Source organism: Eumetopias jubatus, unplaced genomic scaffold (genome assembly GCF_037043125.1).
Source record: "Eumetopias jubatus isolate StellerSeaLion01/CBP00866 unplaced genomic scaffold, mEumJub1_p1.0 scaffold_5, whole genome shotgun sequence".
NCBI classification, from domain to species: Eukaryota; Metazoa; Chordata; class Mammalia; order Carnivora; family Otariidae; genus Eumetopias; species Eumetopias jubatus.
In genome coordinates this window covers 120,132,827-120,147,261 of record NW_028274811.1, presented here as the reverse complement: position 1 = coordinate 120,147,261, position 14,435 = coordinate 120,132,827, and the positions used below count along the sequence as shown (strand labels likewise).

The 14,435-nt window shown below is 39.9% G+C and overlaps 1 protein-coding gene across 2 annotated transcripts in view; it reads left to right on the top strand.

Moving 5' to 3' along the window:
* Window positions 1–14,435, top strand: part of NIM1K (NIM1 serine/threonine protein kinase) — a 63,449-nt gene that overhangs the window by 31,924 nt on the left and 17,090 nt on the right. For both annotated transcript variants that reach the window (XM_028098116.2, XM_028098117.2), the window contains exon 2: window positions 13,409–14,423. In XM_028098116.2, the coding sequence (XP_027953917.1) occupies window positions 14,132–14,423 (292 nt within the window). In that variant the 5' untranslated portion in view covers window positions 13,409–14,131. The remainder of the gene's footprint in view (window positions 1–13,408; window positions 14,424–14,435) is intronic.

Genomic DNA, 14,435 nt, shown 5'->3' with positions numbered 1-14,435 from the left:
AACAAATCTACAAGTAAGCGATCCCAGGCTGATACGGTGGCTGTGCAGCAAGGGGGGCCCAGGTTCCTCCTCTCTTGTGGCTCTGCCATTCTCAATGCATGTCTTCCATCTTGGTCCAGATGGCTATTTCCATCTACATCACCATATCCATATTCTAGCCAACAAGAAGAAAGGAAAAAAGAAGAGGAAGATGACATGCTTTTTCCCTTTTAAATGCACAATCTGGAATTACATTTGTCATGTTTGCTCACAGCTCATGACCAGAACTCAGGCACATGGCTAAACTGAACCAGAAGGGAGACTGGGAACTAAGTCATCAACGAGATAACACGGTGCCCAGATAAAACTTTTCTGTTGTAGAATAATGGCTTTCAAATCTGGTTATGCAACACAGTCACCTGGGAAACTTAAAAACAGACCAAAACAAACAAACAAACAAACAAACAAACAAACCAAAAACAGACAAAAAAATTTATGCCTTCTCCCAAGATCACTGAAATCAGAATCTTTGGCAGCAGGGCCTAGGCTTCTGCATTAAAAAAAAAAAAGTTTGGTGGTGATTTTGATGCGGGCTGGGGCTAAGAATCAGTGCTATGAGAAAGGGAAAGAAAGAAAGGAAGAAAGGAAGAAAGGAAGAAAGAAAGAAAGAGAAAGAAAAAGAAAGAAAGAAAGAGAGAGAGAAAGAAAGAAAGAAAAAGAAAGAAAGAAAGAAAGAAAGAAAGAAAGAAAGAAAGAAAGAAAGAAAGAAAGAAAAGGAAGGAAGGAAAGTGAAAGAAAGAAAGAGGGAAGGAAGGAAGGAAAGTGAAAGAAAGAGGGAAGGAAGGAAGGGAGGGAGGGAAGGAAAGGGAACAGATAGAGGGGGTACAAATAACAGCCTCTACCACACTCCTCTTCACTACTCCCAGCTCTGCACTACCCACTCCCCGTCTCCATCCCTGCCAGGTTGTCATCCACTAGTTCCATCTGTGTTTTTCCAGACCTTTTTCAGTGAATACACAAATGGACACATATATGCATATGTGCGTGTCCAAACACCCAGTAGTGACTCTCAAATTTCTATATGTATGGGTCTTGGCATAGTAATCTTACCAGAAAAGTTGTCAGCCTCTGTGTTTTTTTGTATGGAAGTTTACATTAATTTAAGAAAACATGAATATCAGAGAACAGGGGAATCTGATGGGAGAATTTGGGGTGCTGGGAGAGCGAAAGCCTACCTGAACCACCTGTTGGCTCAGTCTCCACAAGCATCACGTATGGAATCATTTATCTTTTGCCAGTGGTTTGGAATGCCGTGTCTATTACATGGGAAATTTCCATAATCCACAAGATCTTTTTTTTTTAATTCTCTATTCTGTTCGTTCAGATTGCCATTGTATGCTGACATAGGCTCACTTTTTCATATTTGATAACTTCTGTCCTGTTCCCTGTCATCACTACCCTTACTTACCTCTACTACTGGGTAAATATTTAAGAATTCTCAGTGTGAAGGGATAACTGAGGTATGGGAGGCTCGTAATAAAGGTTCCAAATCCACCTGAACTTTTTATATGGTAAAAGTAAGAGCTTTTGTTCTGGAACACTGTTCTCCCTTTCCCTGACCCTCACCCTCCAGCCTCCTGTCAGGCTAACTTTCTTGAGTTCTGCTCAAATAGAAAAGGACAATGTTTTCCTATCTTCTCCTGAGGCCAACACTCAAATGTTATTCCCTACTTCCTAGTGAACATACTATATAAGAGTTGAAGAAAGTTCTAAGGCAGCAAAAGAGCAGTTTCTGCTTTGACTTGCAAATATTTTTAGACCCCTAAAAATAAATGAGCTGAAAATAGGCATGAACGTTCCCACACTGTGTTTCCTAAATTCATTATTTCTGAGGAGACAAAGAAAACATTGTGTTTTTCTGCTCAGGACCACCTGCTTGTGAGTCAATCCATGATTCCATCCTGCACCTTAAGGCTATTCCTTATCCATCCTGTACCTTAATGTCATTTCTTATTTGTTTAGAGGCTGGCATGGTTCCTCAGAGGAGATGGGAAGATTTGTGTTTTGAAAATGAATTACAGATGAGATTAAAATCTTTACGGGGAAGGCCTTGGGTTTCTGCTATGTCCCGATTGGAGCATGACAGCATTCTCTTCCTTATGTGCTTGAAATTCCTGGTTCTACATGTTACAAGGCTTACTTAACACAATCTTCACCCTCATGGAGCTAATGATCAAGAAATCAAAGGCAACTTCCTTTTTCTTTTGACTTAAATATGTATTTCCATTTTTAAAATAATTTTATTTTTTTCATCGTGGTAAGTGTACTCTTGAGTCCTCTTCTGTTTCCCCCATCTTCCCACCTACCACCCCTCTGGTAACCATCAGTTTGTCCTCTGTAGTTAAGAGTCTGTTTCTTGGTTTGTCTCTTTCTCTTTTTTCCCCTTTGCTTGTTTGTTTTGTTTCTTAAATTCCACATATGAGTGAAATCATATGGTATTTGTCTTTCTCTGACTTATTTTGCTTAGCATTATACTCTCTAACTCCTTCCATGTCATTGCAAATGGCAAGATTTCCTTATTTTTTATGGCTGAATAATATTCACGTACATATTCAATAATATGGCTGAATGATGGATTATTCAGTGAATTATATAATTATATAATATTTTATAGTCCACATCTTCTTTATCCATTCATCTATCAATGGACACTTGGGCTGCTTCCATAATTTGGGTGTTGCAAATAATGTTACAATAAACACAGAGTGCGGGCGCCTGGGTGGCTCAGTTGGTTAAGCGACTGCCTTCGGCTCAGGTCATGATCCTGGAGTCCCGGGATCGAGTCCCACATCGGGCTCCCTGCTCAGCAGGGAGTCTGCTTCTCCCTCTGACCCTCTTCCCTCTCATGCTCTCTATCTCTCATTCTCTCTCTCTCAAATAAATAAATAAAATCTTAAAAAAAAAAACAATAAACACAGAGTGCATGTATCCCTTTGAATTAGTGGGTGTTTTTTTTTTTTTTTTGTATTTTTGAATAAATACCCACTAGTGCAATTTCTGGATTATAGGGTAATTCTATTTTTAGCTTTTTTGAGGAACTTCCATACTGTTTTCCACAGTGGTGGCCCCAGTTTGCATTCCCACCAACAGTGCACAAGAATGTGCTTTCTCCACATCCTCCACTTACTGTTTCTTGTGTTTCTGATTTTAGCCATTCTGACAGGTCTGAGGTGATATCTCATTGTGGTTTTGATTTGCATTTCCCTGATGAGTAAGGTTGAGCATCTTTTCATGTGTCTGTTGGCAAAAGCAACTTTAACTTTAGTCAGGCTTAGTTTTTGTTTTGTTTTGTTTTGTTTTGATCTATGAAAAGGAGGTGACGATACCCCACATCACAGGACTGTCAGGTCATGTCATGACATTCATCCATCCATCTATTTATCACTGTTGTAAAATATCTAATATTTTAAAATTACAAATATATTTTTGATCTGGTAAATTTTAACAATCCTTCTAAAAATAGCATTATAGAAAATTTTAAACAGATACAAAAATGGTACAAAGAATGTTATAAACTTCCATGTGCTCATCACCCAGCTTCAAAAATGATCAATTCATGGCCAATCTTGTTCATTTAAATTTCCATTATTCCCTCCACTCCTGGTTATTTTGAAGCACATTCCAAACGTATCATTTCATCTAACAATTATTTTTTCTGGAACTTTGTTTTTATTTAATTGACTTAGAGTTGACACAGAATGTTACATTAGTTTCAGTTGTACAACATAGTGATTCAACAAGTCTATACCTTATGTTATGCTCACCACAAGCGTAGCTACCATCTGTCATTATACATTTTTACAATGCTATTGACTATATTCCCTATGCTGTACCTTTTATCCCTGTGACTTATTCATTCTGTATCTGGAAGCCTGTATCTCCCACTCCCTTTCATCCCTTTTCCCATCCCTCCACCTCTCTCCCCTCTGGCAACCATCAGTTTGTTCTCCATATTTGTGGGTCTGTTTGTGTTTTTGTTTATTTGTTTTGTTTTTGGATTCCACATATAAGTGAAATTGTAAGGCATTTGTCTTTCTCTGTCAGATTTATTTCACTTCGCATTATACCCTCTAGGTCCATCCATGTTGTTGCAAATGGCAAGATCTCATTCTTTTTTATGGCTTAGTGATTTTTATGGTTTAATAATTGTATATATAAGCCACATTTTTATCCATTCATTTATTGATGGACACTTGGGTTGTTTCCATATCTTGACTACTGTAAATAACACTGCAATAAACATTGGGGATTCATATATCTTTTTGAATTAGTGTTTTTGTTTCCTTTGGGTAAATACCTAGTAGTGGAATTACTGGATCATATGGTATTTCTGTTTTTAGGGGAACCTCCATATATTGTTTTCCACAGTGGCTGCACCATCCTTACCATCCCACCATTAGTGCACGAGGGTTCCTTTTTCTTCACCTCCTCGCCAATATTTTTGTCCTTTTGATTTTAGCCATTGTGACAGGTGTAAAATGATATCTCATTGTGGTTTTCATTGGCATTTCCCTGATGATTAATGATGTTGGGCATCTTTTCATGTGTCTGTTGGCCATCTGTATGTCTTCTTTGGAAAAATGTCTATTCAGGTCCCCTGCCGATTTTTAACCAGATTATTTGTGTGTTTTTTTTCCCTGTTGCATTGTACAAGATCTTTATATATTTTGGATATTAACCCCTTATCATTTATATCACTTGTGAATATCTTCTCCCATTCAGTAGGTTGACTTTTTGTTTTGTTAATGGTTTCTTTCACTGTGCAAAAGCTTTTTATCTTTGCTTTTGTTTCCCTTGCCTCAGGAGACATATTTAGAAAAATGTGAGTTGCTAAGGCTGATGTCAAAGAAATTACCCCCTATGTTTTCTTTTAAGTTTTACAGTTTCAGGTCTCACATTTAGGTCTTTAATCCATTTTGAGCTTATTTTTGTACATGGTGTAAGAAAGTGGTCCAGTTTCTCATCTAACAATCAATTTTATTTTTTTAAAAGATATTTATTTATTTATTTATTTGACAGAGAGAGAGACAGCGAGAGAGGGAACACAAGCACGGGGAGTGTGGGAGGGAGAAGCAGGCTTCCCGCGGAGCAGGAAGCCCGATGTGGGGCTCGATCCCAGGGCCCTGGGATCATGACCTGAGCAGAAGGCAGACACTTAACGACTGAGCCACTCAGGCGTCCCTAACAATCATTTTTAAAGATTAATGTTTGATCCCACTTAAAGCTTTAAACCTTTTTAAGCATTTTAAACTGTATCTATTATTTCATTTCCTTTTAAATAAAGTATTTTATTTGATTAACAAGATACTTCCAAAATACTAATAATTTTTATAAATATAATGATTTACACATATAAACAGGGTAAACCTTACATTTTCTTAAATACATTCCTATGCTATTTATGAACAATAAAATTTCAACTCAAAACCACAAATCGAAACCAATTATTCAATTCTTCATTTAAAATTAGAATCACCAAGCTTTTTGTTATTTATTGTTAACTTTTCTTCACATTACAAGTACATAAAATACCAACTCCATACATCATCAAAAGTATTAATACTATAGGATTTGAGTCTCTTAAACATTTCTGGTTTTGATGATAAATCTTCCCAAGGTTAAAAGATACTTCATCACTAAGTAACTATGGCATTCTAGATGTCACAGAAGTAAGCATCTCCCAGCCAGCCTGCCACATTTGTGGATGAAACTCAACTAAATCCGTTTTTTCTTTGTTTGTTTCATTCTATACTGAATAGTTTTACTAATTTTCTTCTTGGGACCCAAATTCCTACAGGTATTTAATGGACAGTTGAGCATTTTATAGCTTTGTCTAACTCTGAGGGCAGAGTTGTAAGAAAAATACCAATGACATGGCGTGTCTGGGTGGCTCAGTCATTAAGCATCTGTCTTTGGCTCAGGTCATGATCCCAGGGTCCTGGGATAGAGTCCCATGTCGGGCTCTCTGCTCAGCGGGAAGCCTGCTTCTCCCTCTCCCACTCCCCCTACTTGTGTTCCCTCTCTTGCTATGTCTCTCTCTGTCAAATAAATAATAAAATCTTTAAAAAAAAAGAAAAAAGAAAAATGCCAACAACAAAAAGATATTCTGTGAGAATGAATTATATAGTTAAATAAGCTTCAAGAACACTGAATCAAACAAGCAAATGAACAAAACAGATTGTGTGTGTGTGTGTGTGTGTGTGTGTGTGTGTGTTAAATATCACAAGACTGTAACATACTAATGCAGATAGCTGAGTGGTATCACATGTGTCACTCCCAGGTGACCTTGACTGTGGACCTTTGGATGAGCCTCCCCTTTTCTTCTGGTGATGTTCCTAGAAAACCTAGAGCAGACTCAGCAAATTGACAACCTGAATGCCAAATCGCACCTGATGGTTCAGTTTTCCTTGGCCACAGGGTATTTTTAAAATATTTAATCCACCATTTAAAAATTGAGAGCATTCACCAAAAATTTCTTGATTTCCAACTGCTTTTAAACAAAAGTCCAGGTGAAAATAAGCCTGCATTCTAGCATAACTACTCTGGCTGGAACTGAATGTGGGCTTCATCATCATACTTGGGATAGGCACTAAGCAAGGTTTGGGCATTACACTAAGCTCCATAGAACACCTGCTTGGCCCTCTAGGTATTTGAGTCTGTGACCTTGATGGTTGAGGTTGACCTTGATGGCTGAGGGAACCTCAAGTGTGGTAGAACTCCATGTGGGAAGAGCTGATGTAATACGTTCATCAGATTGGTGGACTGAGCATGGATGGTGGATGTAAGTGGAATGGGGGAGACCTGGGCTGAGTGGCCGGTAAAGTAGCCTGTAAGATCAAGCAGGGTGAGAGGTACTGTTAGGAACAACACTGCTCTTCATCCCTAGGGCACACCCAGTTCATACTGATTTTCCATTTGCTTCAAAATTTCCCAATGGCCCCCCCTGAAGATCTTGACATATGTGTTGAGAAATAAAGAGCTAAGGCCAGAAGCTATGGCAGTACAAATGATTTTTAAGTGGTAAAATATATTTTTAAATGAAATCTATTTCCTAAAGATCCTCCCTGAGGGTGCAACGTGCCTGAGAAAGGATTAAATGGGATTTGTCTATCATTGGATCCTGTTGCCACACAGAGAAAACCCAGCTTTTCCTCTAAGCAAACCAGTGCCTGCCCTTGCCGGCCAATGAAAAGGTTGTCTGAAAGCCTTGCTCAGAAGTTTAGTAATTTAAACTCAGACAAAGAGAACAAAGTCCAGACGGTTTTCTTTGATATACTCTTCCCAGTGGGTTGCAAGTCAAGAGAATGAATTACTAAGTAAGTTCTGTTTTCTTTAATCTTATTTAATGCATTGCTATTCAGCAACAGTAAGCTAATAATTAAAGACCGGTCTGCCTCCTCCAGAAGCTTTGATCTATAGTGATGTGACTCCATGTTTTTGGCTGGTTGGGTTTCTAAGCTCTCATTTACGTCCATAAAAATTGGTCAAAATCAAAAGGGCAAAAGGTAAAGCCCCCAACAAATGCATCTGAGAAAAGGGTGATTTCATCTGCAGTTAGGTATGTCATCATTTCCATCATTTGTGTATTTTCAGCATGATGTAACTTGATGTTTTGGAACACTCCTAGAAAGTAATCTGAAAATAAGCTATTTGTAGCAACCCCACAACCTATAATCAGGATTTCTATTTGCAAACATCTAAGAAAAGTCTTTAGGGGAAAAAATTATGTAAAATAAAAATAATATTCATTATACACATACCCAAATGGTATTTATCTTTCCATTAGATTTTTTTCTTCTATGTTTTTATTCTATTGGAATATCTGAGAATCTGGAGTTTTCCCTTATTCATTACTATTTTTGAAATTTCTGAAATTTGTTGGCAATTCAAGTACAATAGGAACCATATGTCTTACTTTACTGGGGATACAATAGTGCAACTCTAGAAATTCTAATAATTAGATGTTAGATTTCCTGAGTTGATTACCTAATTTTCTTTTTTTCTCTATTGTTCATGTCTTCTAGATTTTTTTTAACAGATCTTTAATCGAATTATTTAATTTCACTTTCAAAAAGAGCTCTTTTTGTTTCTCTGACGGTTTGTGTTTGTTTCTTTTAGCATTTTGTCCTGTTTTTTATAGATGCAATATCTTTTCTTTGGTCTTCTGCTTCCTGCATCGCTCTGTTTCCTTCATGTTCCTTTGGTTTTTGTTGTTTTGGTTGAGGATGGTTTCTTTCATTTTGGAGCCTTTCCTCAGGTGTCTGGTGCTTCTCGACTGGACATTCATTCAAAGCAGAAGGCACTAAAATCTGAGTGGAAGCCCCCTGCCTGCAAGTGAATCGGGACACCAGGTGGTCAGGCGGCTTTTGTGTTGAAGAATCTGCAAATACTGGTTTCAGGAGATCTTTCTTCTTGAGCTATTTAGTTTATCCAAAAGAGGAATCCAGGGCACCTGGCTGATGACTCTTGATCTCAGAGTCATGAGTTTGAGCCCCACGTTGGGGATAGAGTTTACTTAATAAAAAGAAAGAGAGAGAGAGAGAGGAAGGAAGGAAGAAAAGGGAAGGAAGGAAGGAAGAAAAGAAAGAAAGAAGAAAGAAAGAAAGAAAGAAAGAAAGAAAGAAAGAAAGAAAGAAAGAAAGAAAGAAGAAAGAGAGAGAGAGAGAGAGAGAGAGAGAGAAAGAAAGAAAGAAAGAAAAAGAAAGAAAGAAAGAAAGAGAAAGAAAGAAAGAAAGAGAGAGAGAGAAAAGGAAGGAAGGAAGGAAAGAAAGAAAAGAAAAGAGGAATCCCCTACCTGGAAGATTATACACGTGTTTCCCTCCATTCTGGAAACTCGGTTGCGGGGGTATGGAGAGAAGGGGATGGGGGACCCGACAAGTCGGAGTCTGACTGAACCCTCTGTCCTGGGCCTTGCACCCCTGAGCTGGGCTGTGGGTGGGAGGAGAAAGCAACAAGCTGGCTTTGAAAAAGGGCTGGGGATCTTAACTGTTCCACATTTCAAACAATTCCCGTTGTGTTTTGGTCTGCTTCATTCCTCCATACGTGGAGGCACTTGGTCTTTCAGAGTATGAAGTCTTTCGAGTGTTCAGAAAGGTGAATCTCGGTGGCATGCCAACGAGATAGACGTTGCAGTTTTTGTCACTGTCTTTGCCAAGTTACTCACTGCTCCTCAATTTGCTTACCAACCCCATAGAAACATGTTGACATCTCACATCGGCTGCTCTCCTGTCTCTTATTCTTTTTGTCCTTGTGAGTTTACACCCTTTTTCCTCCTATTCTTATTGTGGTTTTTGGAAGGAAGTAGAAATAAATGAAAGTATAAAGTTTTCTGTATTTAATCAGAATTCCTAATTATGTTTTGACTTTAAAAAGCAATCCATTAGATATTAGAGAATTAGGTGTAGTAATTTCTCTGCATAACCAAAATAAAGCAAACTTACTGTGTAAGATGACAACACATTACATATTTTTAATTGTTTTCTTTTTTAAGTGTAAATACATGCACATGGGGAAAATGTAAATCAGATAAAAGAGTAAATAGTGAGAAGTACACCTTTCTCTCACTTTGGACCCCAGCCCAGTCCTTTTCCTCAGACGCAGGTCCTTAGGGGTGCCCTCCTCTCTCTCTCGCTCCTGACATCACATTTATATATACTCTACTGATCTCTTCACAAGACTTGTTGGATATTGTAACTCATTCTTTTCTGCAAGTGCATAGTAATCCATTATATACAGATGGCCGTTTATTTAACCAGTTCCCTATTGATGGTCACATACACAGTTTCTAGTTTTTGCTGCAAAACAATGCAGTGGTGAATACCAATCCAGCAATCCTTGTATTAGAAATAGGTATATTTTTGTACAGCGTGCATAAGTTAACTCTAGAAGTGGTATCACTGAGGCAAAGGGTATGTACGCTTGCGCTTTCCTAGTTACAGCCAAATCGCCCTCCAAGCACTTATACCACTTTATACTCTCAGTAGCAATGAATGAGAGTCCCTGTTTCCCCAAAGCCTCTCTTGCCGGTGCATTATCAAAAGCGTTTTTGTAGGGGCGCCCGGGAAGGCTCAGTTGGTTAAACGTCTGCCTTCAGCTCAGGTCATGATCCCAGGGCCTGGGATCGAGCCCCCGCATTGGGCTCCTTAGTGGGGAGCCTGCTTCTCCCTCTGCTGCTCTCCCTGCTTGTGCTCTCTCTCTCCGTCAAATAAATAAATAAAACCTTAAAAAAAAAGTTTTCATAGTTTCCAAATTTATTTGTAAAAAATCTAATTTCAGTGTAGTTTTATGTGCATTTCTTTGTAGTTTTATGTGCATTTCTTTGGTTGTAAGTGAGGCTGAGCATCTTTGTCTATATTATAGACCCATTGTATTTTCTGTGAAATGTCTGCCTATGTTCTTTATCATTTTTTTTGGAGATATTGGTATTTTTCTAATCAATTTGTAAAAATTGATTAGAAGCTTTTCCAGTTTGTCATTTAATTTGCTTTATTTGGGGCACCTGGGTGGCTCAGTCGGTTAAGTGTCCAACTCTTGATCTCAGCTCAGGTCTTGATCTCAGGGCTGTGAGTTCAAGCCCCACACTGGGCTCCACACTGGGCTCCACGCTGGGCATGGAGCCTACTTAAAAATAATAATAATAATTTGCCTTATTTGTTTATGCTACCTTTTGGCAAACAGAAAGTTATCATTTTATGTAGTCAAATCTAATGTTTTCTTTTATGGCCTTCTCTGAGATCATAAAAAAATTGTTTATTTTTTTTCTAGTATTTTATGGTTTCATTTGTTTTACATTTACTCAGGTGACCTATTTGGAATTTGTTTTGGAGTAGGATGAGTTAGGGGTTCAAAATTTTTCTAGTTGGGTTGCTACATGTTTCAACAAGTTGCAATTCATCCTCAATACAAACCCATCCCAACATTTTCAAAATTGCAAAAACGTCTTTTATCTGATCTTAACAGAAGGTAAACTATCTCCTTAGCCATTAAAGCAAGACAATTGGTTTCAAGGCCATTGTGTAAGACATTTAATTTGCACGTAGAGGGTATGTAACGCAAGATAAAGCCTGACACTTGACAATCCTGCCTGACCCTCTATGTCAAATTAGGAGGAGAGAGGGGAGGAATTCCTGAGGGATCCTGAAGTTAATCAGGGTAGCAAGTCTAAATCCCAACGGTAAATCCCCGGCTTGAATGGAGTTCAAGAAACAGAGCCCAAATCAGGAGAACCTGGGACCCAGGAAAGCAGAAAAGTCCTGGCCAAGCATGGGGAGTCAGAGAGCAGGCTCCAGGAGGCATGGGTGAGGCGCAGGTGCTTGGGGAGAGCTGATCCTTTGGAATGAACAGGAATGGGGGAGACTTTGCGTTTCTAAGCAGCCCAGTAACAACTCCCAGCGCTGCTGATGGTGGAATTCTGACTATGCTTTCACCTACACAAGAAGGTGGGGCCAGGAATCCTAACAGCCAGTAGAAGGTACCTCTGGCCTTGGAAATATGGACTGAAATAAGCTTTCTGAGATAATTCAAGTAAATGTTGGGACAGCGTGACTAGTTTATAAATAAAAATATTTACCTCTACTAAATCATACCCAAATGTAATGGCTGATAAATTGGTAAATTAATTCATTCCTTCTTCATCGAACATTTATCATCTAAGTGGCGGCAGTGTGCTGAGCTCTGGGAGAGAGAAGAAGAAGGTGCAGGTCCTTGCCCTCCGGGTGCTTATCCAGTTGGGGTACAAGTAGGTGAGCTGCAGAGACAGCATAGCGGTGAGATGTCTCAGAGAGAGGCCCAGGAAGGACACAGAGCCAAGAAGTTCTTCATAGAGCCTGCTGGAACATGAGATGCTCAATCACTGATACCTGTCTAAAATCCTTATTCTTTTTATATAGGTAAAGCTACAGAATTATAATGTTATAATTAATGTTACTCCACTTCTCATCTGTGTGGTAACTGTCTGCCAGGGATCTGAGGAAATGTAGGGCCACTTGATCTTCATAGAGATTCTTAATCTGAGGTTGGGTTTCAAAGGGTCTGTTAACCCCTTAAAATTGGATGCAAATTATGTGTGCATGCTTTTTATTTCTAGGGGATTGGGTCATAGATTCCATGAGAATCTCAAAGGAGCATGTGACCCCAGAAAACTTAAGAACCAGTGACTAGATTTTCCTCAACTTAATTAAGGATCTTTTATCTTAAGAACATCTTTTAAAACATCCTAATCAGACTCTAACCTAGAGATGTGTGTGGTTACTAATACCTGGTCCCTTTTAAACCTTTATCCCTTACCCTTCTTCCAGCTTCCTGTCTCCCTGTCCCAAAAGAGGAACAGAGCTGGGTGGCAGTTTACTCTTTCCTGTCCTTATCTTATTTGGCAACCCCATATTTAACCACAATAATAATATAAGCAACTCTGTACTTAATTGTAATAATGTGATATCATCAAACAGAATTCAGAATTCACATTTCCAAGGTAATCTCTCACGTTCACTCGGGTTTTGGTTCAGAATGCTCAAGTCCAAAAAATCAAGTTCAACATACTTTCTTTATGTAGAACATTGTGCTCCATGCTGAGGGAGGGAGGAGAGGAGCAAGACATACAGATGAATTAAACCCAGTGCCCACTTTCATGGATATAAGGCATTTTGGAAAATGTACAAAGGGCAGTGGGAATTCAGAAAGTGATTATTTTTTCCTGGAGGGTGCAGTAGAAAAAGTCATGAATACTGGACAGTATTTCTTCACTGAGGATGCCATAGGCTTTAAACCCTCCAGCAATACTACCCTCGGTTTCTGCACCTTCAGAATGAACTCTCAGGCCTGGAGGCTAACACCTGGTCAGAAATACCCAGAAAATAAGCCTGGGAGAAAAATTAGCCTTTGTCATCAAATGGCACATAAAGAGAGAGTGGGAGCAACCAATATAGGAAAAATTGTACAAGAACATACAGTGTAACAGGAAATATAACACATTGTTATTTGAATCAATGTAAGAATTTTTGAAAACTGATATTAATAGAAAATCTTTATCATCATTAGTGCCATATTATTATTTTGAAAGTCTGGCTTTAAAGCAATTCAAGGCAACATGCATATTTTCCTAAATGTCAAGAAACAGAAAAATAGTTTTGCTAAAAATATTTACAGGCTGTGAGGGCTTTTCTAAAATGTAGATTGAGGAGTGTGTGGGGGGGGGTATACATTTTCTTCTTAGTAAATCATATATAATCAAGCATTTACTACTGAGAGTCATAACTGAAATTTGTGTAGTGTTTTTTTTTAAATCGATGCTTACAAGGCAGTTTCATTTCATTATAAATCCTGTACAATACATTAGCGTAGGCTAATAAATTTTCTTATTCTCTGTTCTTAGGATGAATCAGCACCTGCCAAATTTTTGAGACAGCTCACGGCTTAGAGGAAGGCTCATCTAAATAAAGGCCGGCTAAAGTGACATTGCAGGGACTTAATCCTTCTCTGGTAGCCCGTGTGACCAGAAGGCCGATTTGCAAGTTTCTTCTTTCCTGGGGTCCAGATCATTGGGTCCCTGGGGCCCTGTGACTCGCCAGCAGGAGAAGTGCAAAATGAAGGAGGTGGGAGCAGAAGGCCAGCAGCAGGGACCTGGGGGCCTCCCCGGGGCTCTCACACACCAGAGTGGAAGATTCTCGGGCCATCAAAGGAAATAGCAAACTGGAGCCTTTGTCCTGGGACGTGGTCACCTACCACAGAGCATCGGACTGCATGGGCAGCCAGAAGGTTCCTGGAGCCCGATCAGGGAAGTGGTTATGGTAACTGGATGTGTGCGTGCCGGGACAGTGAAAGCTGGGCAGTGCACTGTGAAGGAAGGTGCGAAATGTCTGCAGTGAGGGGGGCAGCTCTCGGCTTGGCTGGGCAAGCTCTGCACACCTGTTCGCCTCTGCCCTCCTCTCCCTGAAGCCAGGAGACTGCGTGGTTCTGCAGGCCAGCTGCCAGGGACACGGGGCTCTGGCAGGCCCTAACGCCCTGCACCCACGCCCTGGGCCCTTGGCGCTGCTCCCCACGCGGCCTTCCATTGGTGCCTCTTGGCCACGACGGAGATGTGAGCCTGTGGTGGACGATGACTGCAGTGTACGCGAATGGAGGCGGCCTGGTGACCCCCCACTATGCCAGGTGGGATCGGCGGGAAAGCGTGGGAAGCGGCGGTGCGGCAGAGCGCAGCCCGGACGAGGAGGAGGGGCAGCCCCGTCAGCTGACACCTTTTGAGAAGTTGACGCAGGACATGTCCCAGGATGAGAAGGTGGTGAGAGAGATCACGTTGGGGAAACGGATTGGCTTCTACCGAATCCGAGGGGAAATTGGAAGTGGGAACTTTTCCCAAGTCAAGCTCGGGATTCACTCCCTAACCAAAGGTAGGATCTGAC